The sequence below is a fragment of the Camelina sativa genome, chromosome 18 (assembly GCF_030686135.1).
Source record: "Camelina sativa cultivar CO46 ecotype springtype chromosome 18, ASM3068613v1".
NCBI lineage: Eukaryota > Viridiplantae > Streptophyta > Magnoliopsida > Brassicales > Brassicaceae > Camelina > Camelina sativa.
The window spans coordinates 1,147,786-1,175,280 of record NC_141897.1 but is presented as its reverse complement, the minus strand read 5'-3'; the positions used below and the strand labels follow the sequence as shown (position 1 = coordinate 1,175,280).

The 27,495-nt window shown below is 35.6% G+C and overlaps 2 protein-coding genes, 1 non-coding gene and 1 pseudogene across 5 annotated transcripts; all 4 read left to right on the top strand.

Annotated features, from left to right (window-relative positions):
- The first annotated feature begins 10,280 nt into the window (after window positions 1-10,280).
- LOC104760234 (RING-H2 finger protein ATL30) lies at window positions 10,281-11,527 on the top strand. The gene has a single exon (XM_010483124.2). The coding sequence runs from the start codon at window positions 10,377-10,379 to the stop codon at window positions 11,250-11,252; it is 876 nt and encodes a 291-aa protein (XP_010481426.1). The 5' UTR covers window positions 10,281-10,376; the 3' UTR covers window positions 11,253-11,527.
- Window positions 11,322-13,287, top strand: LOC104763042 (pentatricopeptide repeat-containing protein At5g46680 pseudogene; annotated as a pseudogene). Its single transcript, XR_015588249.1, has one exon. The product of XR_015588249.1 is annotated as a pentatricopeptide repeat-containing protein At5g46680 pseudogene (transcript).
- Window positions 13,288-16,241: 2,954 nt separating this feature from the next.
- Window positions 16,242-18,174, top strand: LOC104760232 (transcription factor bHLH71-like). Of its 2 annotated transcripts, none has more exons than XM_010483123.3 (3): window positions 16,242-16,684; window positions 16,899-17,366; window positions 17,832-18,174. In XM_010483123.3, exons 1-3 carry the CDS (start codon window positions 16,322-16,324, stop codon window positions 17,988-17,990), a joined length of 990 nt encoding a protein of 329 aa, XP_010481425.1. In that variant the 5' UTR covers window positions 16,242-16,321; the 3' UTR covers window positions 17,991-18,174. The 2 variants fall into 2 exon arrangements, with proteins under 2 accessions (XP_010481425.1, XP_087356334.1); XM_087500208.1 differs by having other exon boundaries at window positions 16,248-16,684; window positions 17,560-18,174.
- A 5,860-nt stretch (window positions 18,175-24,034) lies between these two features.
- LOC147921324 (small nucleolar RNA R71) lies at window positions 24,035-24,141 on the top strand. The gene has a single exon (XR_015589936.1). It is a non-coding gene; the product is annotated as a small nucleolar RNA R71 (small nucleolar RNA).
- The last annotated feature ends 3,354 nt before the right edge of the window (window positions 24,142-27,495 follow it).

The window sequence follows — 27,495 nt, the reverse complement described above, 5'->3', positions numbered from 1 at the left end:
TCTAAAACAGTATATGTAAGAAAACGAACCTGTAACTTTAGTTGCTCAATAGCATCGCTGATTGACTCCTCTTCATTTTTTCGGTCACATTTCCTTGTCAAAGCACCGACACGGCCAGGGTAATGTCTACGGCTAATCAAACGTTTAGCAGCCTCGTCGGCGGTGTAGTATGTTGGATCCATGTTCTCCTTTTCTTTGTGCTCTGTTTGCGAGACCTTACCTCCTCCTTATAAAGCTGATTCTCCTAATTCAAACGAATCCACATGGATAATGATTACTTAAACTACTTCCTACTAAAAAAACGTAATCGATGCACATTGGGGCGACATTACTATCCACTTTTTATTAACCACATGGATATATTTTCCATGGTTCCCTATATACTTGCCTAAACATCAGAATCCACAACAAACCATCCATGTGTTCGAAACATTCATTATATTAGGTACCTGTAGCTAATAAATACGTGGATAGTAATTAACAAAGGAACAACACTATATTATCTAAATTGATTGAATACCTACTAGTAAACTGCCTAAAAACATTGGCGTACAACGGTTCATGTATACAATCCATATCTCCAAAACGACAGACCAAATGGGGTTGACAGGTGACCACGTGGTTATAGGCTATGTGGATACAATCAACAAGTCTTAAGTAACCCTAAAAATTACTCTACCTCTATATAAAGATTTTCAACCTGTTTACGCCCCCTACCACGACTAAAGAAGCAAAACATTTAATTCTGCTCATGGCCAATCTTGAGCGTCATGAGGTTTCTCTTAACGTAAGTTTCGTTTCACTTCATTTCATCCTTATTTATCCACTAACAATGACAAACACTTATTTAGCTAAACAAAACTCCCAGGTCGAGTCCAATTGAGACTTTCACATGCCCACCGACTTACTAGACAAAGTAGATTCAATTCTGGGTGAAGATGGTGTGGAGGCCTTGAAGAACTTGCTACTCTCTGGAAAACAAGGTTTGGAAGCTGTTTATTCCCAGGAATGTCTCTCTACGGTCCAAATAGACAAGTCGAAAGATCTTTTGTGGTGGTCAATGCAACACTCAAAATACTACTGCTTCTTTTCTAAATGTCTAGATGCCCCCGTTGTGCACGACCAAACACTAGCACGCATCAATTCACAGATGAACCGGCATGTCCTCATCCTTTCCACCTCTAATCGTCGAATTTTGAAACTCCCCTAATCTGACACCTGTCGTTACTTTCAAATAATTCTCTTCTATCATTACTGATGTTAAAATATCGAATTGTTGACCCGGTATCCAAATAGAAGGCACCTTCGCTTTTTCGATAACTAACAAATACATAAACGTTTCAATATCCACATGGATTATTCTTTATTGTTATCCACATTTAAATATCCACATGGATATCCACATTTTAATTACATGTCTATAGATATCCCAATAATTTGCATCTGTTGTGGATAGACCTAATTAACATATATATGTGTCCACATGGATACGTTTCTAAGAGTTTTAATTTAAACGTGTCCACATGTATACGTATCTTATAGTATCCAAACCGTAAACTTCACCATGACTTTAACGATTGAGAATAAAATGGAATATAGATAAATTAAAAACGTAGAACAAGGTTAGAAATAGTGCGGAGGTTGTGAGAAAGAACGTAGTTTACAGAGTACGAAAATAGAAAAAAACAACTAAAAAACATAAAATAAATCTAATAAACCGGCATGTCCTCATCCTCCGCACTATTTTCACAGATGAACCGGTATGCCCTCATCCTTTCCACCTCTAATCGTCGAATTTTGAAACTCCCCTAATCTGACACCTGTCGTTACTTTCAAATAATTCTCTTCTATCATTACTGATGTTAAAATATCGAATTGTTGACCCGGTATCCAAATAGAAGGCACCTTCGCTTTTTCGATAACTAACAAATACATAAACGTTTCAATATCCACATGGATTATTCTTTATTGTTATCCACATTTAAATATCCACATGGATATCCACATTTTAATTACATGTCTATAGATATCCCAATAATTTGCATCTGTTGTGGATAGACCTAATTAACATATATATGTGTCCACATGGATACGTTTCTAAGAGTTTTAATTTAAACGTGTCCACATGTATACGTATCTTATAGTATCCAAACCGTAAACTTCACCATGACTTCTAACGATTGAGAATAAAATGGAATATAGATAAATTAAAAACGTAGAACAAGGTTAGAAATAGTGCGGAGGTTATGAGAAAGAACGTAGTTTACAGAGTACGAAAATAGAAAAAAAAACTAAAAAACATAAAATAAATCTAATAAATCTTCCATTAAGCTTCAACTTTCGACCAATCGATTGGAGGAGGAACCCGACACCCTGCGTAATCGGCGTCCGCCACTTCTCGCAACTCCTCAAGACTCTGCAACTCTCCCACCAAATCTTCAATTTCCAGAGACATGATTTCATTAAGTTGATGGATTTTTGCATCGATGGTTTCCACTTGATGAAGGAGGGCTGCTTTCTCTTCCTTTTTCTTAAAATGATCCTCCATCATATGAATTATTGCCAAGTAGTGATCCTTAGTCTCCGCCTCGGTCACCTCTCGTGTCTTAGTTAGCGCGGCTCGCATGGCCTCCATAACCTCCCCTTCCCATTCGAAATCATCATTCCTTTTGGGGCGTTTGCTCGAACTGGCTCCTGCGGTTGGCTCCTCTGCGAAGCGTTTAGGACGTGCTGTTGAACCCTCTCCGACCATTGCTGCACTCTTGAAATGATACGGTTGCTTGCAGGAGTTTCGGTCGACAATGAGAGGAGTTTTATAGGGGTCATGATCGAACAGGCACATAAGGAGAATGAGACGATTGAATGCATATAGACAGATTCAATCGATACAATGAAATATCGGGGATCGAAACAATACAACGTTTCCGACTCATTTATAGTGTATTAAAATACGACAACGTTTCTACTTCAATCCCACCTGCTATTGGTTGGGTTAGGGATACAAATCTTAAATAATCTAATTTTTTGGTTCGGATAACCCTTACAGTATGTATCTTAACATAAACCTGAACGACAGATTAAAGTAAATGACACCCAACTATCATGTACACCCAACTATCATGTAAATGACAGTATCCACATTAATAAAATCCTTATGGTTACATTAACATCTCTATTTTGATCTACATAATATGCACGTTTAAATATCCACATGAATTATGTTCTGTTATTCTCCACATTTTTAATATCCACATGGATTATATCACGTCTGCGTTTCCGCATAATATAATCCACGAGGATACTAAAGCGTGGATACTAAAATCCTAACCTCATAATATTTTACTTTCAATTCCACATCAAACCATAACAAACTAACAACGTGGTTACTAACCTTTCTTCTCGATTACAATCCAATAGAGTACACCAAAAAAATCCGTTACTGACTACCCAAAATAAAACCATATCCATTAAAACAAGATGGAATGGATACCTTATGTATTTTCTAAGATAGCAATGTAAGCAACAGTGTTCCCAATTACATCCACAAAAAACAACAAATCTGGACACTTCCAATTGACTACTATCCGCTCCTAATCCGGTTAGCTTCACCCCAAGAATAACCCAAAAAACAGTGCTCTCCCAATCTACCGCCAGATTGTCTACCTTCATCCTCATGGCAACGGGTTCGAACAACTTGTTCGATTGTGTCCAATCTCTTTGCACCTACCACAACGATTCACTTTTGTTTTCCCGAGTCCATTACTCTGCAAACAACATAACATATCCAAATGTTTATGTGGATACCAACACTACACATTTAAAAAAGGATTTCTCACAAATTAAGCCCACTTACACGAAATTCACCAATTGAAGGAATCCTACTCTCTTTTGGACGCCCAGCGGGACGTCGCGCCTTAGGAGGGTATAAAACACGGTTCTTTATTTCAACAGGAACTTCAGCATCACCAATTTCAGGATTAATTATCCCTTCGTAAGTCCTTCTCTATGTTTCTGTCTTGTAACAGTCACCCACCAAAGTCCCATAAGGGATCCCGTGCGTATCAGCTGCTATCAATGCATGCCCGCATGGTATTTTCAGCCTATCGTACTGCTTACAAGAACACTGCTTCATATCAAGCAAAACATGATGCTTTCCATTCAATAAACTAATAACATCGCACGAATGTACTTAAGTAGTTCAATAATATGACAGGATCTACCCTTTCCTAACACATGGTTTAAAGACTCTGCAATGTTGGATGTCATCAAATTGTAACGGTTCCCTTGAAAATAAGCCCTACTCCAATGAGCAGCTCCAATTTTATCCAGAAAAGCAGCACATTTGGCGTTTTTAGCTTTGATTTGTCTGTAGATTTCAAGGTAACCAGTTACCTTATAGGCAAATGCTGCATTTGACAAAAGTTTTGCAAGTCCTTTACTATGAAACTTCGCATTAACATTCCGGGCTAGATGTACTATGCAAGATCCATGATGTGACAAAGGAAACACCCTCTTCTTCGCAATGTATATTGACGGGCACCTATCTGAAATTATGGTCAGGCTCTTACTATCAGCAACGATTCGTTCTAATTTCTCAAAAAACCAAGTCCATGAGTCTTCGTTCTCACTGTCCACAACAGCAAAAGCAAGCGGAAACACCTGGAAATTAGCATCTTGTCCACTCGCGGTCAAAAGAACTCCATTATACTTCCCATTCAAATGAGTCCCATCCACAACAATAACACGCCTAAGCTTCTTAAAACCTTCTATGGAAGCCCCAAAAACCAAAAACATATACAAAAACCTTTCTCTACCATCTTCAACCACTTCAGTTTTAATATCGGTTATAGTACCAGGATTCGCTTCTTTTAAAACATGGAGATAACAGGGAAGATCCTCGTAAGACTCATCATCAGGACCAAATATTCCTTCCAAAGCCTTCCCCTTTGCCCTATGACATTTCCGGTAGGACGCATCGACCCTCAATTCTTCTAATACCATCTGCTGGAGATCCAAAGGTGCCGGTCCTTTAGTAGGATCACTGAACTTCGACTTGTACACTGCTGCAATCACCTTCGAGGTCGCTTTCTTTTGGTAATTGGACCTAGTCTCTATTGGGCATGTGTGTTCTAGATTAGCTTTCCTGGTCACATAGTACCCGGATTCTTTCATTTCACAAGCTAGTACCCTCCAGTCACACCTATCTCCAGAACAACTAACTGCAAACGACTCTTTCTTGGTCGTCGTCTGCGTGAAGTGAAACCTGTTCTTGATGGCGTATATAGCTAAAGCTATCTGGCAATCCTCTTTATTGGCAAAAACCTTACCCTTATAGATACCTTTCCCATCATCCTCATAATGAAGATCCGGTATTTCAGAACTAACATAATCTGTGTCGTCAAACAGAGGAGGAATTTCAAACTCCTCGTCATCTATATCTTCTAGCCTGCGACCATCCAGTGCAGTTGAAACTCCCTGACCACGACCACCTGTCCACGTGGTTACATCAACATATTCGCCAACAACTACTCCAACCTGTTCCAGACCACCAGTTGTCCTCACTTTATTCTCCTCTTTTAAAGGAACAGCTCCGTTAACTAAGACAGTGTGATCAAAACAGGAGTTTGTGTTACACATAACCTCCACCACGTTCACCCGACCAAACTGATCGCCAATGAAATTCCCCCAAAACTCTTTATCATAGCGCCTTGGGCTCACAGCTACATCGGCTAAAACAGATTCTTCTTCTTCGTCTACATCTTCAAAACTATCTTCCAAACCGTCAATTTTTTCAACACAACCTAATTGTGTACTTGTCATCCCACGACCAACCCCATCTTCTACACCCTTACTGCCCTTCATCTTTCCCTCTATTTCTGCCAACTCAGCCATATATTCTTCATCAACCTGGCTTGTTTCAAAAGCAAATGGCTTCGAACCGGCTGTTGAGGCTTCCCCTAAAAACCCTTCTTCACTACCGCTGTTACTAAGCCCAAACGAAGAACCCAAACTACGTCTCTTCCGACTTAGCTCTCTCCAATCGGAAACCTCAGCGTCGTTACCCATTCCTCTCTTCTTAACATCCTCAAATGTTACAAATAAATTCAACCCACAGTTCTGACTAAGCATCTGAATATAATACTGAAGTCCTAAATTCGTTGTCACAACCACCGGAGGCGTCCTCACCCCCGTCGTCAAATCCATAAACGTTGGTATGCAGTAACTCAGATTAGCCTTCTTCTCCACCAATCCGAATTCACCAACGACAGAAACTTCTAACTCTCCTAACGTTGTGGTCGAAGACAGTGGAACAACACGCGAGAGAAGTTTATTGTCAACTTTGAATCCCCAAACGCCGTCGTCAGAACAGCTCCAGCTACCAGAAATTACCACACAGAAACTCGGATCTTCACCCTGCATCACAAATCAAAGGAAGATATCACACCCATCCACGAACATCAAACAGAGTTGCATTAATACGACCCTATCCACACAACGTAAACCCTACCTGCGCAGCCATGTTTCGTTCACGGGGACACAAACCCTACATTCAACTTATGTCTCCTATCCACAAACAATCTTCAAATCTAACAAGGAGCATACATCCAACGGTGGAGAACAAAGAGAGGTAAGTAAGGTAACTTTTAAGAAGAGAGGTAAGTTGTTAGTAAAGGCAAAAATGTAAAAGGAAAGTTGACACATAAGCAAAAAACTTGGGAAAGTATACCATGAGTGGAAAGTGGGTTTTTGTGACAGAACTCACACCCAAAGTGGGTTTGAGTGACATTCACCCTAATATTATTATAATTAGTCATGTGCGTTTCATCAACAAGTAATTATTAAGTTTGAGTAAAAGCATAATTTTTTTATTAAATTTTGACAGAAAGAAAACTGATAAAATTAAATCTAAAACAACAAAATTCAGAGAAAAAATTAGGTATTTATTATTTAAGAATACTTAACTACTCGAACACTCGAACACATGCTTGCACCACCAGCCTACGAGTAGTTGCAAGATTTTTGATGCCAAGTAAACAATTTAACGTTTCTTCTTCGTTTAATGTTTGGCCATAAAATATTAATTACACTAGATAAATCTTAACATCGGACTGAACCTATATTATGTAAAAAAAAAAACTTTAGGCAAAGTACACAGCATTCTGTAAAATATAACTCAGGTAAATCACACCACTATCAAAAACTCATTTCCAAATTAAGTCACAAAATTTTCAAAACACAATACACCTTCTTCGTTTTTCATATAAATATATGTCTACTTCGGAAAATCAAAAGCATTCAATTTTTTTAGCCATCAAATTGAGCAATTTATTTTATTACATGAAAAAATATTCACTATTAATCTGAAAATAAAATAAAAAGAGAAGGTATTTTAAAATACCTTATTTATCTAGGTATACAATAATAGAGAGAAGCTTGTATGTGGTGATGGATGGAGATGGCACAACTACTCGAACAGCTGACTGTAGAGCATTGACACATGCTCATATACCACCAAACTGTTAGAATAGTCGCGCAAAGCAAAGCAACCCAAAAAAAATTTATATGGCAATTTGTTCTTCCTCTTTTTATTTTTGCACTTTCTTCTTCAACGTTCAACGTATGAGCCATATTGTTTAGCATTTATCCATAAGTAACTTAATCCACTGCTCAGCCAAAAGAAAAAAAAGGTACTTTAAAGTACCTCTGATGTTGAAACCATAGTCATCACAAACTTGATCCTCGTCATCATCATCATCACTTCATGAAATGCAGTCGATTCTGATCGAACTCTGGTCTGGCGTTGATTCACAGCACGTTTTAGACCAACGAGCCGAAAGTAACGACTGCAGCTACTTTGCAGCCAGTATTATTTTATAGTAAAATGTCGACATGACATGTCTTTTGTCTCATTTCTTAGCTACGTTCATATCTTCTTTTTATTTTTTATTTTTTCAATTTCTGTGATAGGAAGTATTTTGCCATGGGTTATATTATTTATTGGGTTTGAGTTGATTGATTAGTTTTTTTTTTTTTTTTTGGCTCACCATCAACTTTTCATTTCCAAAAAACGATTACACATTTGCTTAAACAGTTTTTTTTTTTTAGGGTGTGTTTTCTCTATTTGGTGGTGTTTAAATCCCATCATTTTTAAAAAGGAAAGGTATGTGGTAATTTAATTATTATTTTTTTGCCAACTAACTTAAAAGGTTTTACTGTTAGAATGCTTGGAAAACATCAATAAATAAAGCTTTAATGGAACTAACCAAAGGGTCTTCTTTAATATTTGAAAGATGAAGAAATTAAGAAATCTAAAATAGCATATATTGAATTTGTATTAGACCAAATTCTTGTGGAAAAAAAAACAGAGATCATTAATCATGAGATTGTATTATTATAATTAGTCATGCGCTTTCCTCTTCAAGTTCTTGATAATTTAATCAATAAGTAATTCTTAAGTTGGAGTAAAATCATGATTTTTTTTATTAACGTTTAACAAAAAGAAAACTAAGAAAATTAAATTTAAAACAACGAATTTTTTTTTTTTTTAAAGACACGGAAAAGACACTGATAATATATAGAGAAATTGGGTTGTATAACCAAAAAAATACTATAATTTACAAACTAACTACACTAACCATGTATTATATACCGTATATTATATGTATAATGCCAATTTTTACCCCTTCATTACCCTATCTCCAGCCCCCACCACCATCCTCTCACCACCACCACCACCACTCTCCAACCACCGGCCATCGCCATCACCTCCGGCAACCATCTCCGGCGATCACCTTCACCTCTTTATCATCATCACCATTTGGGTTCTCAATGTACAATCTTTTAGAATATAGTTTTCCTCTTCCAGCGAACTTTTCCGGCGACATTTCCGGCAAACTCCGGTAACCACCACCGGCTGCCACCTCCTACCAACTTCTCCGGCCATCACCGCTGGCCACCATCACCAGCCATCGACGCTGTCCGCCCACGCCAACCAACAACCACCACTGCCCTCCACCACCTAAAAACACTAAATTGGTAATTTTACACTACCTTCATCATAATCTTCTATTTTTTTTAAATATAGTGTTATTTTCTACTGTAGTTTTTTTATTTTGGTTATTGGGCTAATTCAGCCTATATATATATATTAAAACGATAAATCAATTTAGAAGAAAAAAAATAAGGACAAACACAAAAAAAAGAAAAGTATTTAAGAATACCTCATTTGCATCTCCTAATAGAAATTAGTGAGACGACATTGACTTTGGTTATGCACAGGCGCAACTACTCGACATTGACTTTGGTTTTGGACTGACGCAACTACTCGAACGCTTGTAATTGCCAAGGCAATAACACAACCTTGCACCACTATCCCACGAGTAGTTACAGGATTTGTGGATCCACGTAAAACATATAAGACGTTATCTTTTGTCGTTTAACGTCTGGCTAAAATACATCATTCTGTAAAATATAACTTACGCAAATCACACATGACACAACTATCACAACTCATTCCAAATTAAGTAAACGGATCATAACATATACACTCACATTCTCATCAGTCACAAATTTTTCAAAACAATACCTTCCTCGTTTTTCATAGAAATATATATATATGTCTACTTGTGAAAATCAAAAGCATTCAGATCAAAAGAAGAGAGGTATTTTAGAATACCTCATTTTATATTTTATATTTTTTTGTTTTTTGTTTATTTATTTATTTATGGAGAAAGGTATTTTAGAATACCTTAATTAGGTGGGAAAGCTGTTTATGATGATCGGATAGCGGGAGAGAGTATTACATAGTTTTTAAAGGTGCAGAGACTATGCTTATACAAGGCGCACACTATTCGTCGAACTGTGGATAGAGTTAAGCTAAGCTCACTCTCCCATATGACCATATCTTAGCTGCACCACTAAGCCAGCTCGAATAGTTGCACTCATCTACCGTCTTACTCGTATATAATTCATTCTCCTCTGTTGTTTGCGTTTAGTGTAAGTTAAAATTGTATTCAAGTAGTGCGTTACCGTTTAAAAGCTTTTTTTTTTCAGAATGCTATTAAAAATAATAACTTAAATTTAATCGACCCTTGTTACAACTTTTCAGAGTGTATGTAGCTTATGCGGTTTAATCGTCAAAACAATGTCACTAAAGACTCGTTCAATGCAACTTAAATCAATCACACACACGACTTACAAAACTCATTTCTAAATTAAGTAAACAAATTCTAAGCACATACACTCTCTCACATTGTCACCATACACAAATTTTAACACACTTAAGAAAACTTATTAAATTAAACAGAAAATATATATCACAAAACCAAATAAAACATTTTGTCGGAGATAAACCATCTCCGACACACTTTTCTTCAATGCCGATTGCACAACCGATCAATCGAAACACTACTTCTCAATATCCACCGCCACATTACAACAAACCGCCTCTAGTCATAATCCTAACCGTGATCCTCCTCGTCGTCTTTTTTATAGGTTTCTTCGCTCTCTATTTTTGCAAATGTTTCTTCCACACTCTCACCGAAGCTTGGAATCACCATTACCGGAACGGATTGTCCGAAAATCAAACTCAAGCACAACAAGACAATAATCCCGGTCCACCACCGGCTAACCCCGGTCTAGAGCCACACGTCATCCAATCCTTCCCTACGTTTCCATTCTCATCCGTCAAAGATCTTAGGGAAGACAAATGCGGTCTCGAATGCGCGATTTGTCTTCTTGAATTCGAAGAAGAACACATCCTCCTCCGGCTCTTGTCAACTTGTTACCATGTTTTCCATCAAGAATGCATTGATCGATGGCTTGAATCTAACAAAACATGTCCTGTTTGTCGCCGGAATTTAGATCCGAACGCACCCGAAAACATCAAAGAGTTGATCATCGAAGTCATACAAGAAAACGGACATGAAAACCGCGATCAAACGCCATCTCTTCCAAACGAGGTTATGTTGTCGAGACAAAGTAGTAGTAGTAACAACGAAGGAAAGATCGAGACGTTACCGGATAAGTTCTCGAGATCGAAAACGACTGGTCATTCAATTGTTAGGAATAAACCGGAGGAAGAAGATAGGTATACATTGAGGTTACCGGATCATGTAAAGATTAAGGTTACGAGAAGATATAACAATAATCAAACAGAGAGTTGTATTTCGTTTGGTGAGCTTATGAGAAACAAAGGAGGCCGGTTTGGTGAAGTTTCTGGTCAATCACTTGTACCGGAATCAGGAAGTTAAAAAAAGATTAACAGTTTTTGTCGTTTTTTAAAAAAAAATTAACTAGTTCATTATTTTGTTGTTGTTTTTTGTATTTCTTAATTAGATAGGTTTTTTTTTTTGGGGGTCAAAATATAGGTTTTAAGATACATTATCCAAATGAGTTTAGAAAAATTGAATAGTTCATGTCAAACAATTTTTGTCAACTATAACCTAAATTTATTGTATGTTGTTACTTGTTAGTTGTTAGTACTATTTTTAGTAATGATAACATCTAAAGACACTCTTATATTTTATTCAAATATTATTTCTGTTTCGTATATACGGCGCCGTTTACTTGCGAGTATTTTATTTAGTATTAGACGACGACGTTTATTGAAAAGACCAAAGATTCATTTTTTGTTTTTTTTTTGCCTTTTATCTTGTTCGTCAAGCTCTGTTTCCAAATTCAAGTTTCTTTACAATGTGGTGGATTCGATTTATTAGTTCATCTCTCGAAGAATGGTTCGTGGGTTAATGAATTTCCCAAGAATCTCAACCAAGTTAATGAACATATGCCTTGATTCTCTCTGTAAATTCCGAAACTTGGAGAAAGCTGAATCCTTACTCGTAGACGGGATCAGATTAGGTGTTCTCCCCAATGTTATCACTTACAACACTTTAATCAAAGGGTACTCTCGTTTCGCCGGGATCGATGAAGCTTACGCTGTAACTCGTCGTATGAGAGAAGCTGGGATCGAACCTGACGTTGCTACTTACAATTCATTGATCTCCGGAGCTGCTAAACAGTTGATGCTAAATCGTGTACTCCAACTGTTCGACGAAATGCTTCACTCAGGTTTGTCTCCTGATATCTGGTGTTACAACACTTTGATGTCTTGTTACTTCAAATTAGGGAAACATGGTGAAGCGTTTCGGATTCTTAACGAGGATATAGAGTTAGCTGGGTTGGTTCCTGGTGTTGATACTTATAACATTCTTCTTGATGCGCTTTGTAAAAGTGGTCATACGGGTAACGCGATTGAGCTCTTTAAGCATCTGAGGACTCGGGTTAAACCTGAGCTTATGACTTATAACATTCTCATCAATGGTCTTTGTAAAGCGAGAAGGGTTGGTTCCTTGAATTGGATGTTGAGAGAGCTCAAGAAATCGGGTTACACTCCTAATGCGGTAACGTACACAACAATGCTTAAAATGTATTTTAAGACTAGGAGGAATGAGAAAGGGCTTCAGCTGTTTATGAAAATGAAGAAAGAAGGGTATACCTTTGACGGGTATGCGAACTGTGCGGTTGTTAGTGCTTTGATTAAAACAGGAAGAGCAGAGGAGGCTTACGAGTGTATGCAAGAGCTTGTGAGAAGCGGTACACGGAGTCAAGACATTGTTTCATACAACACGTTGTTGAATCTGTATTTTAAAGATGGGAATTTAGATGCGGTGGAGGATCTATTGGAGGAGATTGAGGTTAAAGGATTGAAACTTGATGATTACACGCATACGATTATAGTCAATGGTTTGTTAAACATAGGTCATACAGGAGGAGCTGAGAAGCATATGGCATGTATGGGAGAGATGGGGACGCTGCCTAGTGTCGTCACTTGTAACTGTATGATTGATGGGTTGTGTAAAGCGGGTCATGTAGATCGTGCGATGAGGTTGTTTGCGTCGATGGAAGTTAGAGATGAGTTTACTTACACTTCTGTTGTGCATAATCTATGTAAAGATGGGCAGCTCGTATGTGCTTCGAAGCTGCTATTGTCTTGTTACAATAAAGGAATGAAGATTCCGTCATCGGCTAGACGAGCAGTGTTGTCCGGTTTACGGACGACGGTATCTTACCAGGCAGCAAGGAAGACACATTTTAAAATCAAAGCAGCTATTGAATCCAATGCATTAATGTATCCTTAAAGACTTTAGAAACTGTATCTTATAGAAGAAAAATATTGATTCATCCATGAGCCTCAAGCTCAAGGGTCATCGGAAAAAATAGTATGTTATCGATCAATATACCCGATAAGATAAGAGAATATAAACCAAACCTTGTTTAACAACACTAGTGACTTGAGATCAGTTATATGTTTAAGAGCTCTTAACTATATCTAAATTTGATAACTTGTAAGGCTAAATGTAAATTCTATGTGTTTAATTTAGTTATTTGATTAGAGGTTGGTTCAGAGGACACCAAAGCAACTTCAGGAAAATGACCAAAGACGCCACTTTTGGAACAACTGGTCCCAAAATGAAGCCATGTTACTCATGTGCTGCTTCTGAACACAGTTAAAAAGCTAATCTTTGAACTTTGAACCTTCTCTATACGACTTTTAACTATTTGGGTTCCTTTTTGTTTTTAACAGAAAACAGTAAGAAATTTTGTTTTTGGCAGAGGACTAAAGATAAGACTGAGTCTACCCTCTCGACGTGGACAAATCTGACAAAACAACAGTTTCTGCTCTTCGTCCTCTTTGTTGTTATTGTCTCTCTCTTTCTCGGAGTTCGTAAATTTGATACACTTTGTTTACTCTTAATCTCTCTATACATAAGTACAAAGATCTATTGCATGTTACGTTAGAGATGATGCATTCATCAGAAATGTTAAGAGACATGAACACGTGTTTGTTTGTTGATGCAACGAATCAGATTAGAGTAGACACGTTTTCTAGGTTTGGTAAAACATTCACAGGAATCTTCAAGATAAATTCTTGAGAATAGATGGAGACGTTGGAACTTGGTAAGCAAACGGTCTTTGTTTCTTGTCAAAGAAATTTTCAGATTGTGGTTTGAATCGTTTCGTTAACTAATAAATTGAGACTGATTGATAATTGTTAAGTGTGTAATATACTTATGTAGTTAGCTTTTGCAACCGAACCAAATCAATCAAAATGCATTAAAATTTATTATTTAGTTAATTATATGCAAATATACATTTCAATATACAATTCTAATTTTAGTTATATAATTCTAACCAAAATAAGTATATTTATTGAGAATAATAAGTTTAATAAAAATGAAATAAAAACACACACGCTATATACTACTAACCAAAGAATCCAAGCCACTAATATGATTCTTAAAAGAAACACACTCTTGCTATATTTTCGTATGCTATAAAACAATATTGTTGGTTTTTCGTTTGCTATTGTCAAATTCGTGAAAGTTAATATTCTCGTTATTTAATGGATACTAGAGCAACGTTAACGGTCATTGTTGAGTGTTAAACGAATAAAAAAAATTTAGTAGTTGTGGTCTAATTATTTAGTTGTTAACTTGGTTTTGTATGTTTGATCAATTGTAGAATTTTGCATGGGGTGTTTTGTTTCTGCTACCAAAAACATTTGATAGATCTTGTGTCCGGAGCTATTGTCTAATTCGTGAAAGTTGACGTTTTTTGTTTTTATTTTTGTTTTTGAGAGATCTGACAATTTGTATCAGAAAAAAACACAGAAAAGTACAGATAGTTTAAAACTAAATCAAATAAATAAAAATGAATAGAGAAATTTTTTTTTTGTGTAATCACGGGTTGTGTTTTTTACCTTCTTCATAGGTTCTTCTCTGGTCCTTCTAATGTGCAAACAAAACTGACTGATGAAATGGAGACAGTCCTTTTTTAATTATAAGCGTACAATTGCAATTAATAATTTATCACTTTTCCCAATATCATACATATACAAAATATATATCTTATAGATATTGTACAGAATTTAAGCACACAACAAATATATTCAAGAGGAATATATAAATAGGAAATGTGAAATTTTGCTTTCTTCCAGCACTAATTTGTCTCTTTTTGTGTATGTTATTGTCCGGTCCCCACGGTCCAACATTGCTAAATACCGAACCGGTTTTGGTCCCATTTGTTTTTCCTTCTTGAGTCGAATATTTGGAATTTCCTCTCCATTTCTATGATTGAGTTTGAGTGTTACTTTTTTTTTTTTTTTTCGAATACAATACGTACCACAGATTTGCATTCTAATTTGTCTTCAAAAATATCAAATTTGATATACAAACAGTAATTCTCAAAAATATCATATTTGCTAAGATTTGAAGCTCCCATATATAGAGTTTGAAAATGCAAACAATTGCGTTAGCATTTCTGTATAGATTTCTGAATTTTGGAACTACCAAGAATTATGTATGATGATGTATAAGATTCTTTAGGGGTTGCTTCTTGAAAAACTGTAAGAATAGCTAGAGGTTATTTAGGGTAGTAAAAAGGGTAAATTAAGTGAAAAAGAGAGAATGGTCCAGAGTTTCGAGAAAATAACAAGACCTTAGACTCTATCTGACCCATCTCACGTGCCACCAGCACTCCATTGCTCTTCCTTCCTTCTCAAATCCTTTTCTGATCTATGAAAATGTATACATGTGCATTTTATATATACACTATGAATTGGAAAAGAAAAATAAGAATTCATACATATTCATTTTGGAAGATGATTACAATTTACACAGCTTGTGTCATTTTTATTCTGCGGACTCTTATACATCTTTTATGACCGGCGGTCAATAGTAGCATACATCAGTTGAATTTAGAGTCAATCATTATCTACTTTATGAATTTCATTTCCGAATTCTTATTAAAAATGAATATATAATGGATAGATGTCTCAGATTTTAGTAAGTTATCTTTTTCTTGTATATTGAGAAATCATATGATCTTCCTATTATAATTTAGGTTTGTAATAAGTTAACTAAAATTTACGAACTGATAATATATGTGGAACCATAAAAATGATTTATGTGATTATGCATGTTTTTATCAATGGTCAAACTATTACAAAATAAATGAAAAAGTATGTGATTCAGCAAAGTTGATAATTAACCCTTCCATGATAGTACCGATCACAATCAAATAATGTCTCACATGTACACACTCAGAGCACCATAGCTTCAACATTTGTCATTTTTTTTCTCATTTAATCATTGCCTTTTATTTTTCCGAAAAATGTCGTTTTCGTCCGCAAGTTTTTTTTTAAAAACTGAATATATATATATATGTTTTTTCAAAAATTAGAAATTAGAGATTTGGAGTGTTGCTATATAAATCAATGGTACTTGGTAATTCAATAAGGTAATAAACGACGTCAAGAGCAATGACTCTAGAAGCTTTATCATCAAATGGTCTCTTAAACTTTTTACTCTCCGAAACTCTTTCACCAACTCCATTCAAGTCTCTCGTTGACCTCGAGCCGCTGCCGGGAAATGATGTCATCATATCTAAGAACACAATTATGGAGGATATATCTCGTCAAGAATCTCCACCACCACCGCGACAACCACCGGCCACAAATCGAGGGAAGAAGCGGAGGAGGAGGAAACCTAGGGTTTGCAAAAATGAAGAAGAAGCTGAGAATCAACGAATGACTCACATTGCCGTCGAAAGAAACAGGAGAAGACTAATGAATCAACATCTCTCTGTCTTACGATCTCTCATGCCTCAACCTTTTGCTCACAAGGTTCAGTTCTTATGGATAATTTCAAAATTCTTATTAAGTTGTTTACGAATTTTAAACTAGGGTTTCAATTTTTTTGAGAATTCAGAAAATTATGAAAATTTTCTCTTTTCTTTTATATATGAAAGAATCACTATAAAGGTTTCAATCTTTAAAAAGTTTTTTTAATTTAATGTTTTGGGTTCACTTATACGCGTTTATTACTTTTCGTTGAAAGGGTGATCAAGCTTCAATAGTAGGTGGAGCCATAGATTTCATCAAAGAACTCGAACACAAATTACTATCTCTTGAAGCTCAAAAGCTTCACAATGCTAAACTAAACCAGTCGGTTACTACTTCAACAAGTCAAGACTCAAACAGCGAACCGGAGAATCCACATCAACAGTCTCCGCTATCGATATCACAGTTCTTTCTTCACTCCTACGATCCGAGCCAAGAGAATAGGAACGGCTCAACAAGCTCGGTGAAAACCGCTTTGGAAGATCTCGAGGTAACTCTAATCGAAACACATGCTAACATCAGAATCTTGTCGAGGAGGAGAGGTTTCCGGTGGAGCACGATGGCCACTTCTAGGCCACCGCAGCTTTCGAGGCTGGTGGCTGCTCTACAATCGCTTTCACTCTCGGTTCTTCACCTTAGCGTCACAACAATGGACACTTACGCTATTTACTCCATCAGCGCTAAGGTAATAAATCAACTTATAACCGTACTAAACTGGATTAGTTCAAAACTTCAAATGCAAGTTTAGCATTTCATATTTCTGCTACTTACTCTGTCAGTACTAGGGTTATATAAGCTCTTATCATCTTAGTATACACAAAACCAAATTAAACCGGACTAAACCGAATTTGTGGGATGTTTTTGGGAATGTATGTTAGGCATTTAAAGCAAGACGGGTAGATTATGTGCCGTCCAAGGGACAGAGCATATAAAAGGAATGTCTATGAACTCTTAACTAGATTTGGTCCAACATTTATTACCATACTTGGTGGAGTCATTTTTCTTATTTTTCACCTATTTCTTGAAAACAGGTTCAATTATTGCCACGTGAGTTGATAACAATTTAAACCTTTTTTTTACAAATTCACATAATGTTATTTTATTTAATATTTGAAATTTTATATCATTTGTTTTAATTGGATTGTAAAAGGTGGAAGAGAGTTGCCAGCTAAGTTCAGTAGATGACATTGCAGGAGCAGTTCACCACATGCTAAGTATCATTGAAGAGGAGCCTATTTGTTGCTCATCAATGTCAGAACTACCCTTTGATTTCTCTTTGAATCACACAAATGCCACTCATTCTCTTTGAGAAATCTTTTTTTTGGTTCCTTTTTTAACATTTTAGTTTTATTTATTTTTACATCTTTTGTGTTCAGAATAAAGAAATCTTACTTCTTTCTTTTTAATTTCCTAGGTTCTTTTCTGACTCTTGTAAAGGCTAAATGTGAATTATGTGGATTATAGTGGACCTTAATACGTTAGTTGTTTTACTCTTCTTTTCGTGCATTTTCTGATAGTAAGTTATAAATTAGTACACTTGTCACACTTTGTGTTTAATTTATTTATCAATCATCACATTTGGATTGCTTTGGGTTTAATTTATTTATCAATCATCACATTTTTCAGATAGGTTATCTTCTTAAGTATTTCGTTTATATGAAATTCCAAGGGCTAAAGAGATGTGATATGCTCAAATTTACCCTAGACCTACTCTCTCAAATTAAGAGGTCACTGTAATACTTAGGGGTCAAATTTCACAAGGATTCAAGTGTACACAATAAATTATAGAATTTTCTAATTAAGCTAAACAAATTTATTTAAATAAAGAAAAGCAATGCAAAATATTAAATAAAACTGTTGTAAATTCAGAAGATCAAAAAGCTAGGTCCAGGAAATTTCTCAGGAAATTACAAAATATTAAATCAATAATTAAATAAAGCAATTAAAAATCAGATCTAGAACTCTAAACTCTTCTGTAAAATAAATCAGTTCTCACTGCAAATATTATCTAAATTTAAAACCAGAAAATTCAAATCTCTTTGTAAAATTCTAGGTTAAAAATAGGTTTAGATTGTTCACAAAATTACTAAATCAAATCTCTTTGCAAGAAGTAATTTTGCTCATCAAAAGATTTTATCAGGAAAATCAATTATATTCTCATATCAATCAATAATCCTAAGATCTAAATCCAGATGGCTAATCAAAGATTTAGCATTAAAAACAACCTATCATGAAGATCTAGAAAGATAAAGAATCCTAAATAAACAGATCTAATAAATCATAAAATCCCTATGAAAAACTCTGAACCTAACAAGAAAACTACTCAAACATATTCAATGAAGAACAAAACATAATTCTGAATAATAATCAATTGAAATTAAAAGAGTAAAGAGGGAGTTCAAGAATTCTTCTCTCAAAGCAGTTCAAATCTCTCTCCCAAAAGCTCTCAAAATCTCACAGGGTTGCAGAAAACTAAAACTTGCTAGAATAAAACTTCAGGGTTTGTAAAACCTAAAAATACTATTTATATGTCCTAAAACACGTCAGGGACTTGTGTTACAAATATGGAAAACTTCGGGCAACTTTGTAAAACTTCCAATTTGGCTTCTCTCGTAGACAAACAGAGGTGTCGATCGATGCTAAGGTAGTGTCGATCGATGCTCTAACTCTGATCCGACTCCAAGTTCTTTTCCTTTGATTAAATGCTCCAAAATCATCCAAATTGCTCCATTTTGCTCCATACGTGCCAAACTCCTAGAAAACCTGCAAAGACTCAAAAACATCCTAGAAAACAAATCAAAAAACTCAAAAAGACTCCTTATATCATGGTTAAAAACCACAAAAACCATGATATATCAACTCCCCCAGACTTAGCCTTTGCTTGCCCTCAAGCAAAACAGAAACTTAGACCTGTGAAAGAGGTTTGAAAACACATAAACTCATTTTCTCTCTAAGGTAATGTCATGATCATCCAAACCATAATATATATGCTTAGCAGACAAATCCAAATCGAACCACCATGTACTTCTCCGTTGACATTCATAGCATCCCAAATTCAAACCAAATTTCACTACTTCCTCCATTAAGCCTTCATTTGTGCGTCTCATCAATTTGATCAATGTCAAGAACCTTCTAGACTCATTCCCGTACTATACCATAACAAGCAAATATAACTTTTTACAACATGTGGTATTCTTCCTCTCCCCCAGACTTTTTCTATTATTATCCTCCTTTGATCTTTGTTGTTGTTTTTTTTATTCTTTTTCTCAAAGTTGTAGGCGAATAATGGGGTCATTGGTAATTTACCTACCTCTTGCTTCCAAGGTTTGTGTGATCATTCGACTCAAGAATAGAATAATGAGCTCACAGGTAATTTACCTACCTCTCTAAACTGATCAAAATCATCTCATCTTTTATTCTCTTTTTTTTTCTAAACAAAGCTCTCAAGAATAATCTTTTCAACTTAAATAAGGGAGAGGAGTACCATTTTCTTTTGAAAATCTTACTTGTCAGGTATGAACAAGGAGTCAAGCTCTATGAACATCAATCTCCTTGATGAGATAAAAGAAAAGTGCAGAAGTTACCTCAGGCTTTTATGAATTCCGTTGGAAATTTGGATGTCTCTGGTTTACTGGTCAGCCATTAGATTTTTCATTAGTCGGATTAGTGGATTCAATATGCAGTATTAATCAACCAAGGCAATACACCTAAAAAGAAAAATCATAGTTCCCAACACAATTTTGAAAAATTTGACTCAATAAAAAAAAAATCGGTTTTGACACACTAAAGAACAAAAACTATGTTAGTAGTTAGTACTAACCTCCCCCAGACTTAAGCGACACTGTCCCCAGTGCTTTCAAGTAAGAGGAAAGCTAAAAAAACAAAAACGTATTGAAAATTGTAAGGAAAAGATGAACTGTTTCTGGGTTACCATGGGGCGTCGACCGATACCATTTCAGTGTCGATCGACACTCATCACGAATGGTGTTTTTGGCCGTAACTCCTTGTTAGTTGCAGATAGTTGTGTTGATGGATCAATCCTTGGATGATTATTCTGTTAAGAGACACTCAAACACAAGTTAAAAGCAACATGATAGATAGATAGTTCATGATTTCAAACAAAACTGACTCAATGCAAAAAGAAAAATGACTCAAAAGGAAAAGAAAAACCTATAAGTGGGTTGCCTCCCACTAAGCGCTTGTTTTTAGTCATTTGCTTGACTATGTTGAAGCTCAGGCATCGGGTGGATCATAACGTGGCAGTGAATGCCTCCCATAGCATGACCTTTTCATCCAAGGTGGTGTATAAGCTTTAGGTGCATGAGGTCTGCCAAGGATGTGATGAACAGGACCAGGGCGGGATTTAGGATTGAGTTTGCTTCTTTTATGTCCTGCAAAATCATCAACAGAAGAAACAAGCGCTCTAAGATAATCTCGTGGCTTGGTTAACTGCAAAACAGTTTTTGTATCTTTGAAAGCCTTGTTGATGATAAGAGGGGGTTTGGGTGAAGAAGATGCATACCTTTGCTTTACCTGAGGACTATGGAGTATGGAATTGGGAGGTTTTTGTTTGGAAACATGTTTCTGACTAGGAGCAACTGTTTTGGACAAGTTCGGTCTCGGATGTGGAGGGGTGTCGACCGATGCTAATGTAGCATCGATCGATGCTAAGCCTGAAACTCGTGTTTTTTGAACAATTTTGCAACTAACCTTAGCAATCTGTGTTTCCAATACAAAAATGTCATCTACCAGCAACTTGTCATGGCTCAGAACCTCATCATGGTCTCTAGTACTGATTAGATGATCTCCACTCCAATCTTCAAGCTTAAAAGCTTTCTTACTCACTTTCTCAGCAGTCTCCAACTCTTTGACATACCCAGCAGTAATGTCATCATGAAGTTCTATGAGCGGATCATCATCAGAAGCAATTTCCACAGAAAATGTCTGACCATCAATAGTAGGAGCTCTTCTCAGCTTATGCATCTCAAAGTTCATAACCAAACCTTCCACATTCAGTGCTATGTTTCCCTTCTTCACATCTATGATGGCACTAGCTGTAGCCAAGAAGGATCTTCCTAATATGAGAGGGTCTTTAGGCTCTTTATCATACTCCAGCACCACAAAGTCAGTGGGAATCATGAAGTTTCCAACCTTAATTGGAATATCCTCTACGACACCTTCAGTAATTCTTTTGGATCTATCAGCTAAGATAAGAGCAATCTGAGTTGGCTTGAACTCTGTCATCCCAAGTTTCATAGCAACAAAATGTGGCATCAAGTTAATACTAGAGCCTAGATCACAGAGTGAGTGAGCAAACCGTTCTGCAGAGATAGAACAATCAAGTACAGTAAAACCTCTATAATTTAATACTCTATAAATTAATAAACACTATAAATTAATAAATTTTACTAGTCCCAAGTCGGGACAGTGTAAAAATTAACAAAATTCGATAAGATAATAAGATAATATTTTTTTTGAAATCCCCATGTAAAATATAGTCCCAATAATATCATAAATTAATAATCATGTAAATATATATATTTATATATATATATATGCTGATATAGTAAAGTATGTTTCTCTTAAACCTTATATATATAAAAAAATTGTTATGTTGTATCTTCAAACTATAATGATATAAAATATTCTATAACATTTCATAAAACAGCTAAAACTTTTTAAAATTTTCAATTTCTAAATATGCATCATTTACATTTTTATAGTTTGATAGACTATTAAAATACGAGAATTGATATTCTTATTCATAAATTTGAATATTTATGTCATATGTATAAGTGAATTTGTCTATAATATTTGTAATTCATTGTCAATAATATTTTTTAATTATTTCAAATTCAATTCCAATACCATAAAATTTACAACATCCAAAATTCTAATCTTATTTTGCAAAAATTGTCTCAATTCATAGTTTTTTAAAAATTAAACAATTCAAAATATACCTATAAATTAATAATTATTAATTTACACTATAAAATAATAATTATTAATTTATAGATAAATTAATATCACTATAAATTAATAAAATTTCTTGGTCCCAACATTATTAATTTATAGAGGTTTTACTGTACAAAGCTTCCAGGATCTGGTAATTTCTTTGCAACTCTACACTGAATTATTGCACTCACTTCCTTGGAGACAACCACATCATGCTTTCTCTCCTTCTTCCTCTGTGGAGGCCGGTTCAAAAGAACTACACTGACATCCTTGGTAAGCAGTGCTCCTTCCTCAGGGCTCAAACCATTGGATACCATCCTCTTCACATACCGCTTAAAAGGTGGTGAAAGCTTAACTGCATCAATCAAAGGCATCTCAATCATCACCTTGTCCATCATTGTCTTGCATCTAGCTTCCTCCATCTCCTGCTTGGACTTTCTTGGCTTAGGAAAAGGAATCTTAGGTTGGTATACCCTCTCAACTGCTGGAACCTGAGATTTTGCAGTTTCGGGTTCTGTCTGAGAGGGGTGTCGACCGACACCCAGGTGGTGTCGATCGACACCATCATCTGGAGTTGAAAAATTGGCCGATTTCTCTCCTAGTTCTGCAGAAGTAATTTCACCATCTTCTTCATCCCTCACTAATATGGCATTGTAAGCATGCTTGGAGTTTGACTCAGTTCTTCCAGGGAGAAATCTCTCTTGCCTTTTAACAGACCCAACAGTCTGGGCAACCTGATTTTCCAGCTTCTTGACATGAATGTTCAAAGCATCAATCCTCCCAGTAAGCTCATTGTAGACATTATCAATCTTTCCATTGAATGTCACTGATAATTGTTCCTGATCTTGCAAAAGTCGCTCTAGTATAGCTTCCATTCTACTTTCAGAAGAAGTCTGTGGAGGAGGAGACTGATAAGAAGAGTTCCCATAGGTTCTAGTATGACCATTGTTTTGTTGCTGCTTCCGGTAATCTGGTTTAGGAGTGTAGCCTGAAGAGTTCCCACTGTAAGGCTTGTTGCTTTGTTGATTACCGAATCTCTGACCCTGATTCACATATACAAAGTTGACATCTGCTTCTTCATTCCCAGTCGCAGGTTGTGGCTCAAATGATTCAACTTCAGTAGTAAAGTGAACTGATTTCTTACCAACCAGAAGATTGTGAACTGAATCCAGTTTGGCATTAACAGAAGCTAGTTGTTTTGAATCAAATCCTCCATGCAATCTCTTCCTTTCAGTATTTGCTCTCTTAGTGCTATTGCTGGAAGCCAAATTCTCAATCAAAGCTTCAGCATCTTCTGGGTATCTTGTCTGGAAGTTTCCATGGCTTGCAGCATCCAAAGCTAGCTGATATTCCCAGTCAATCCCTCTGAAAAAGATACTCAACAGCTGCACTCTTGAAAAGCCATGGTGTGGACAATCCCTTTGATATGCCTTGAATCTTACCCAAGCTGCCTTGAAAGCTTCATCTGGTCTTTGCTTGAAGGAGGACAGCTTGACTCTCAGCTCATCTGACATTGCATCATCATAAAAGTAATTGAGAAAACCCACCTTTACTTGTTGCCAAGAGGTCAAAGATCCAGTTGGCAACTGTTTTAGCCATTGAGATGCTTCTCATTCAAGTGAATATGGGAAAAGCTTGCAGTAGATGTAGTCTTCAGTTACTCCATTGGCCTTGATACTGGTCACCAAGTCTTCAAAATTCTCAATATGGTCCAAAGCCTTCTCATTTGGCAGGTTAGAGAAGGGTCTTTGTCCAACTAGCTGGAAGTATGCAGGCTTCAGCTCAAAGTCATTCCTTGGAAATGGAGGTGGAACAATTGCAGAGCGGTTTTCATACATCAAATCAGTTCTGTTGAAGTCTGCAATAGTCCTGATTAGATCCCGATTTTGATCCTGTCTTCGAACTGGGTTGTGGACGTGGTTGGCAGCTCCACGTCCGTCTGCTGGAGGCGGGTGTCGATCGATACCCTCTGGTTGGCGTTGATCGACACCAAGGTTCTGATCCGCAGCGATAACAACTTCAGCAATTACGTTGCCATCCGCATCAAGATTTTGGCCTTGCTCGTTGCGCAAGTGGCCCTCTTGATCCCTTAAAGCACCATCCCCATCACGTATCAGAATGATTGTGTTAACCATCTTCAAGGATTTGGCTGCTTTTCTGATCTCACGCTAAAGTTTTCCCAACTCTTGGTTTGTAAGCTTCACAGTAGGACCAGTCTTGTTGCTCCTTGTGTGAGGTCTAGGAGGCATGTAGCTGAAACACACAAGAGAAAAGAAACAAAAGCGTATTAGTTGAAAATAAAAATAAAAAATTAGACAAAATCAAAAACTCAAATCTAATGGTAGATCAAAGAGTCCCTAGCAACGGCGCCAAAATTTGATATGCTCAAATTTACCCTAGAGCTACTCTCTCAAATTAAGAGGTCACTGTAATACTTAGGGGTCGAATTCCACAAGGACTCAAGTCTACACAATAAATTATAGAGTTTTATAATTAAGCTAAACAAGTTGATTTAAATAAAGAAAAGCAATGCAAAATATTAAATAAAACTGTTGTAAATTCAGAAGATCAAAACGCTAGGTCCAGGGAATTTCTCAGGAAATTACAAAATATTAAATCAATAATTAAATAAATCAATTAAAAATCAGATCTAGAACTCTAAACTCTTCTGTAAAATAAATCAGTTCTCACTGCAAATATTATCTAAATTTAAAACCAGAAAATTCAAATCTCTTTGTAAAATTCTAGGTTAAAAATAGGTTTAGATTGTTCACAAAATTACTAAATCAAATCTCTTTGCAAGAAGTAATTTTGCTCATCAAAAGGTTTTATCAGGAAAATCAATTATATTCTCATATCAATCAATAATCCTAAGATCTAAATCCAGATGGTTAATCAAAGATCTAGCATTAAGAACAACCTATGATGAAGATCTAGAAAGATAAAGAATCCGAAATAAACAGATCTAATAAATCATAAAATCCCTATGAAAAACCCTGAACCTAACAAGCAAACTACTCAGACATATTCAATGAAGAACAAAACATAATTCTGAATAATAAGCAATTGAAATTAAAAGAGTAAAGGGGGAGTTCGAGAATTCTTCTCTCGAAGCAGTTCAGATCTCTCTTCCAAAATCTCACAGGGTTGCAGAAAACTAAAACTTGCTAGAATAAAACTTCAGAGTTTGTAAAACCTAAAAATACTATTTATATGTCCTAAAACACGTTAGGGACTTGTGTTGCAAATATGGAAAACTTCGGGCAACTTTGTAAAACTTCCAATTTGGCTTTTCTCGTAGACAAACAGAGGTGTCGATCGTTGCTAAGGCAGTGTCGATCGATGCTAAGGCAGTGTCGATCGATCCTCTAACTCTGATCCGACTCCAAGTTCTTTTCCTTTGATTAAATGCTCTAAAATCATCCAAATTGCTCCATTTTGCTCCATCCGTGCTAAAGTCCTAGAAAAATTGCAAAGACTCAAAAACATTTTAAAAACAAATCAAAAGACTCAAAAAGACTTCTTATATCATGGTTAAAAACCACAAAAACCATAATATATATATGAAGATAGATATTTTATGGAGATAGTTATCCAATTTAAGATTCTAAGTTCTAACATGCAAGCGACTAATTCTAAATAAGTATTTTACGTACGTGTTGTTATCGTACGTAAATTATGATGTAAATCATTGTGTTCGGTTGCTTATGTTCCATTATCATCTACATCGACAACTCTATTTTATGGACCAGTGGCCCATATTAATAGTTTATGATATGGGCTTTGTTTTGTGTATCCTGCACTCATTCAGTCTATACACGTACACGATGAACTTTTTCATTATTTAGTTGTTCTGTTCATTGCTTATCATTTTCTACTCCACTCGAAACCCAATGTTCTTGTTGTATTCTTGTACTCGTATAAAGAAGTGGAAATCTTGACTTTTCTTCACGTAATAAAGATTCTCTTCATTATCTCCAAATATTATTTGAACTATTCACAATAATTCTTTTCTTTTGTCATGTCTCTTTTGGATATTGAATTTGGTCAACCTGTTCACATTTTCCTCATATACTATCTGGTTCGTACGACGAAAGTATTGTGTTGTTTATTATTAAATGGAAACAAATTTATTTTGTTTTTGGACTGTATGCATATATATTATATACAATCAATGTCTATATAAAACGAGATTAAGAGATGGATATAGATTTTTGTTTAGGTTTTATTTATATATTTTTATAGTTTCTTTAATTTGAAAATGAGATAAAATTTATATAACTGTTTGTTGAAAGTTGAAACAATAGGTTAAATGATCTTTTTTTTGTTCATTAGCAAAACACTTTTTAAAGAAGCCTAATGCTAGATTAGACATCGCACTAAGATTGTCATCTAATAATGAGGATTAAGAAATATGATCCTTTCCTATGGGACAAGATATTTGCATTGGCTCTTCCTCACAAGAGATGCATTCGCAAATAAAGTTCTTCATCTCCTCTTGAACCCAAGGTACCTTTTATTTTTATTTTCGCATGAAAAATTTGTTCAACTCATAAGAGCATCCACCACCCTGTTATGAAATATCAGAGTAGAAAAATATGCTCATAACAATTGAAATTAAGCTGAATGAATTACACAATATCTTTTAGGTTGTATGAAGATTTTCTTGTGGTTGGTTACTAGAATTTATTTATATCTAGTATATAGCTTTTGTTATACTGAGATTATATACTTGTATGTTAAGTTTTTTTTTTAAAGGTTATACATATTGTTTCCTGTTCTTGAAAATACAATATAATTGCAATAATAATTTAATTTGAATTATACAAATATATTATTTTTATAAATAAAAGTTTGTA

Bases quoted from the DNA above. Each gene is read 5' to 3' on its own strand.
- LOC104760234 (XM_010483124.2), top strand. From the start codon at position 10,377: ATGCCGATTGCACAACCGATCAATCGAAACACTACTTCTCAATATCCA.
- LOC104760232 (XM_010483123.3), top strand. From the start codon at position 16,322: ATGACTCTAGAAGCTTTATCATCAAATGGTCTCTTAAACTTTTTACTC. The intron at 16,685-16,898 runs GTTCAGTTCTTA...TTTCGTTGAAAG, and splicing joins CTCAACCTTTTGCTCACAAG to GGTGATCAAGCTTCAATAGT. The intron at 17,367-17,831 runs GTAATAAATCAA...GGATTGTAAAAG, and splicing joins TTTACTCCATCAGCGCTAAG to GTGGAAGAGAGTTGCCAGCT.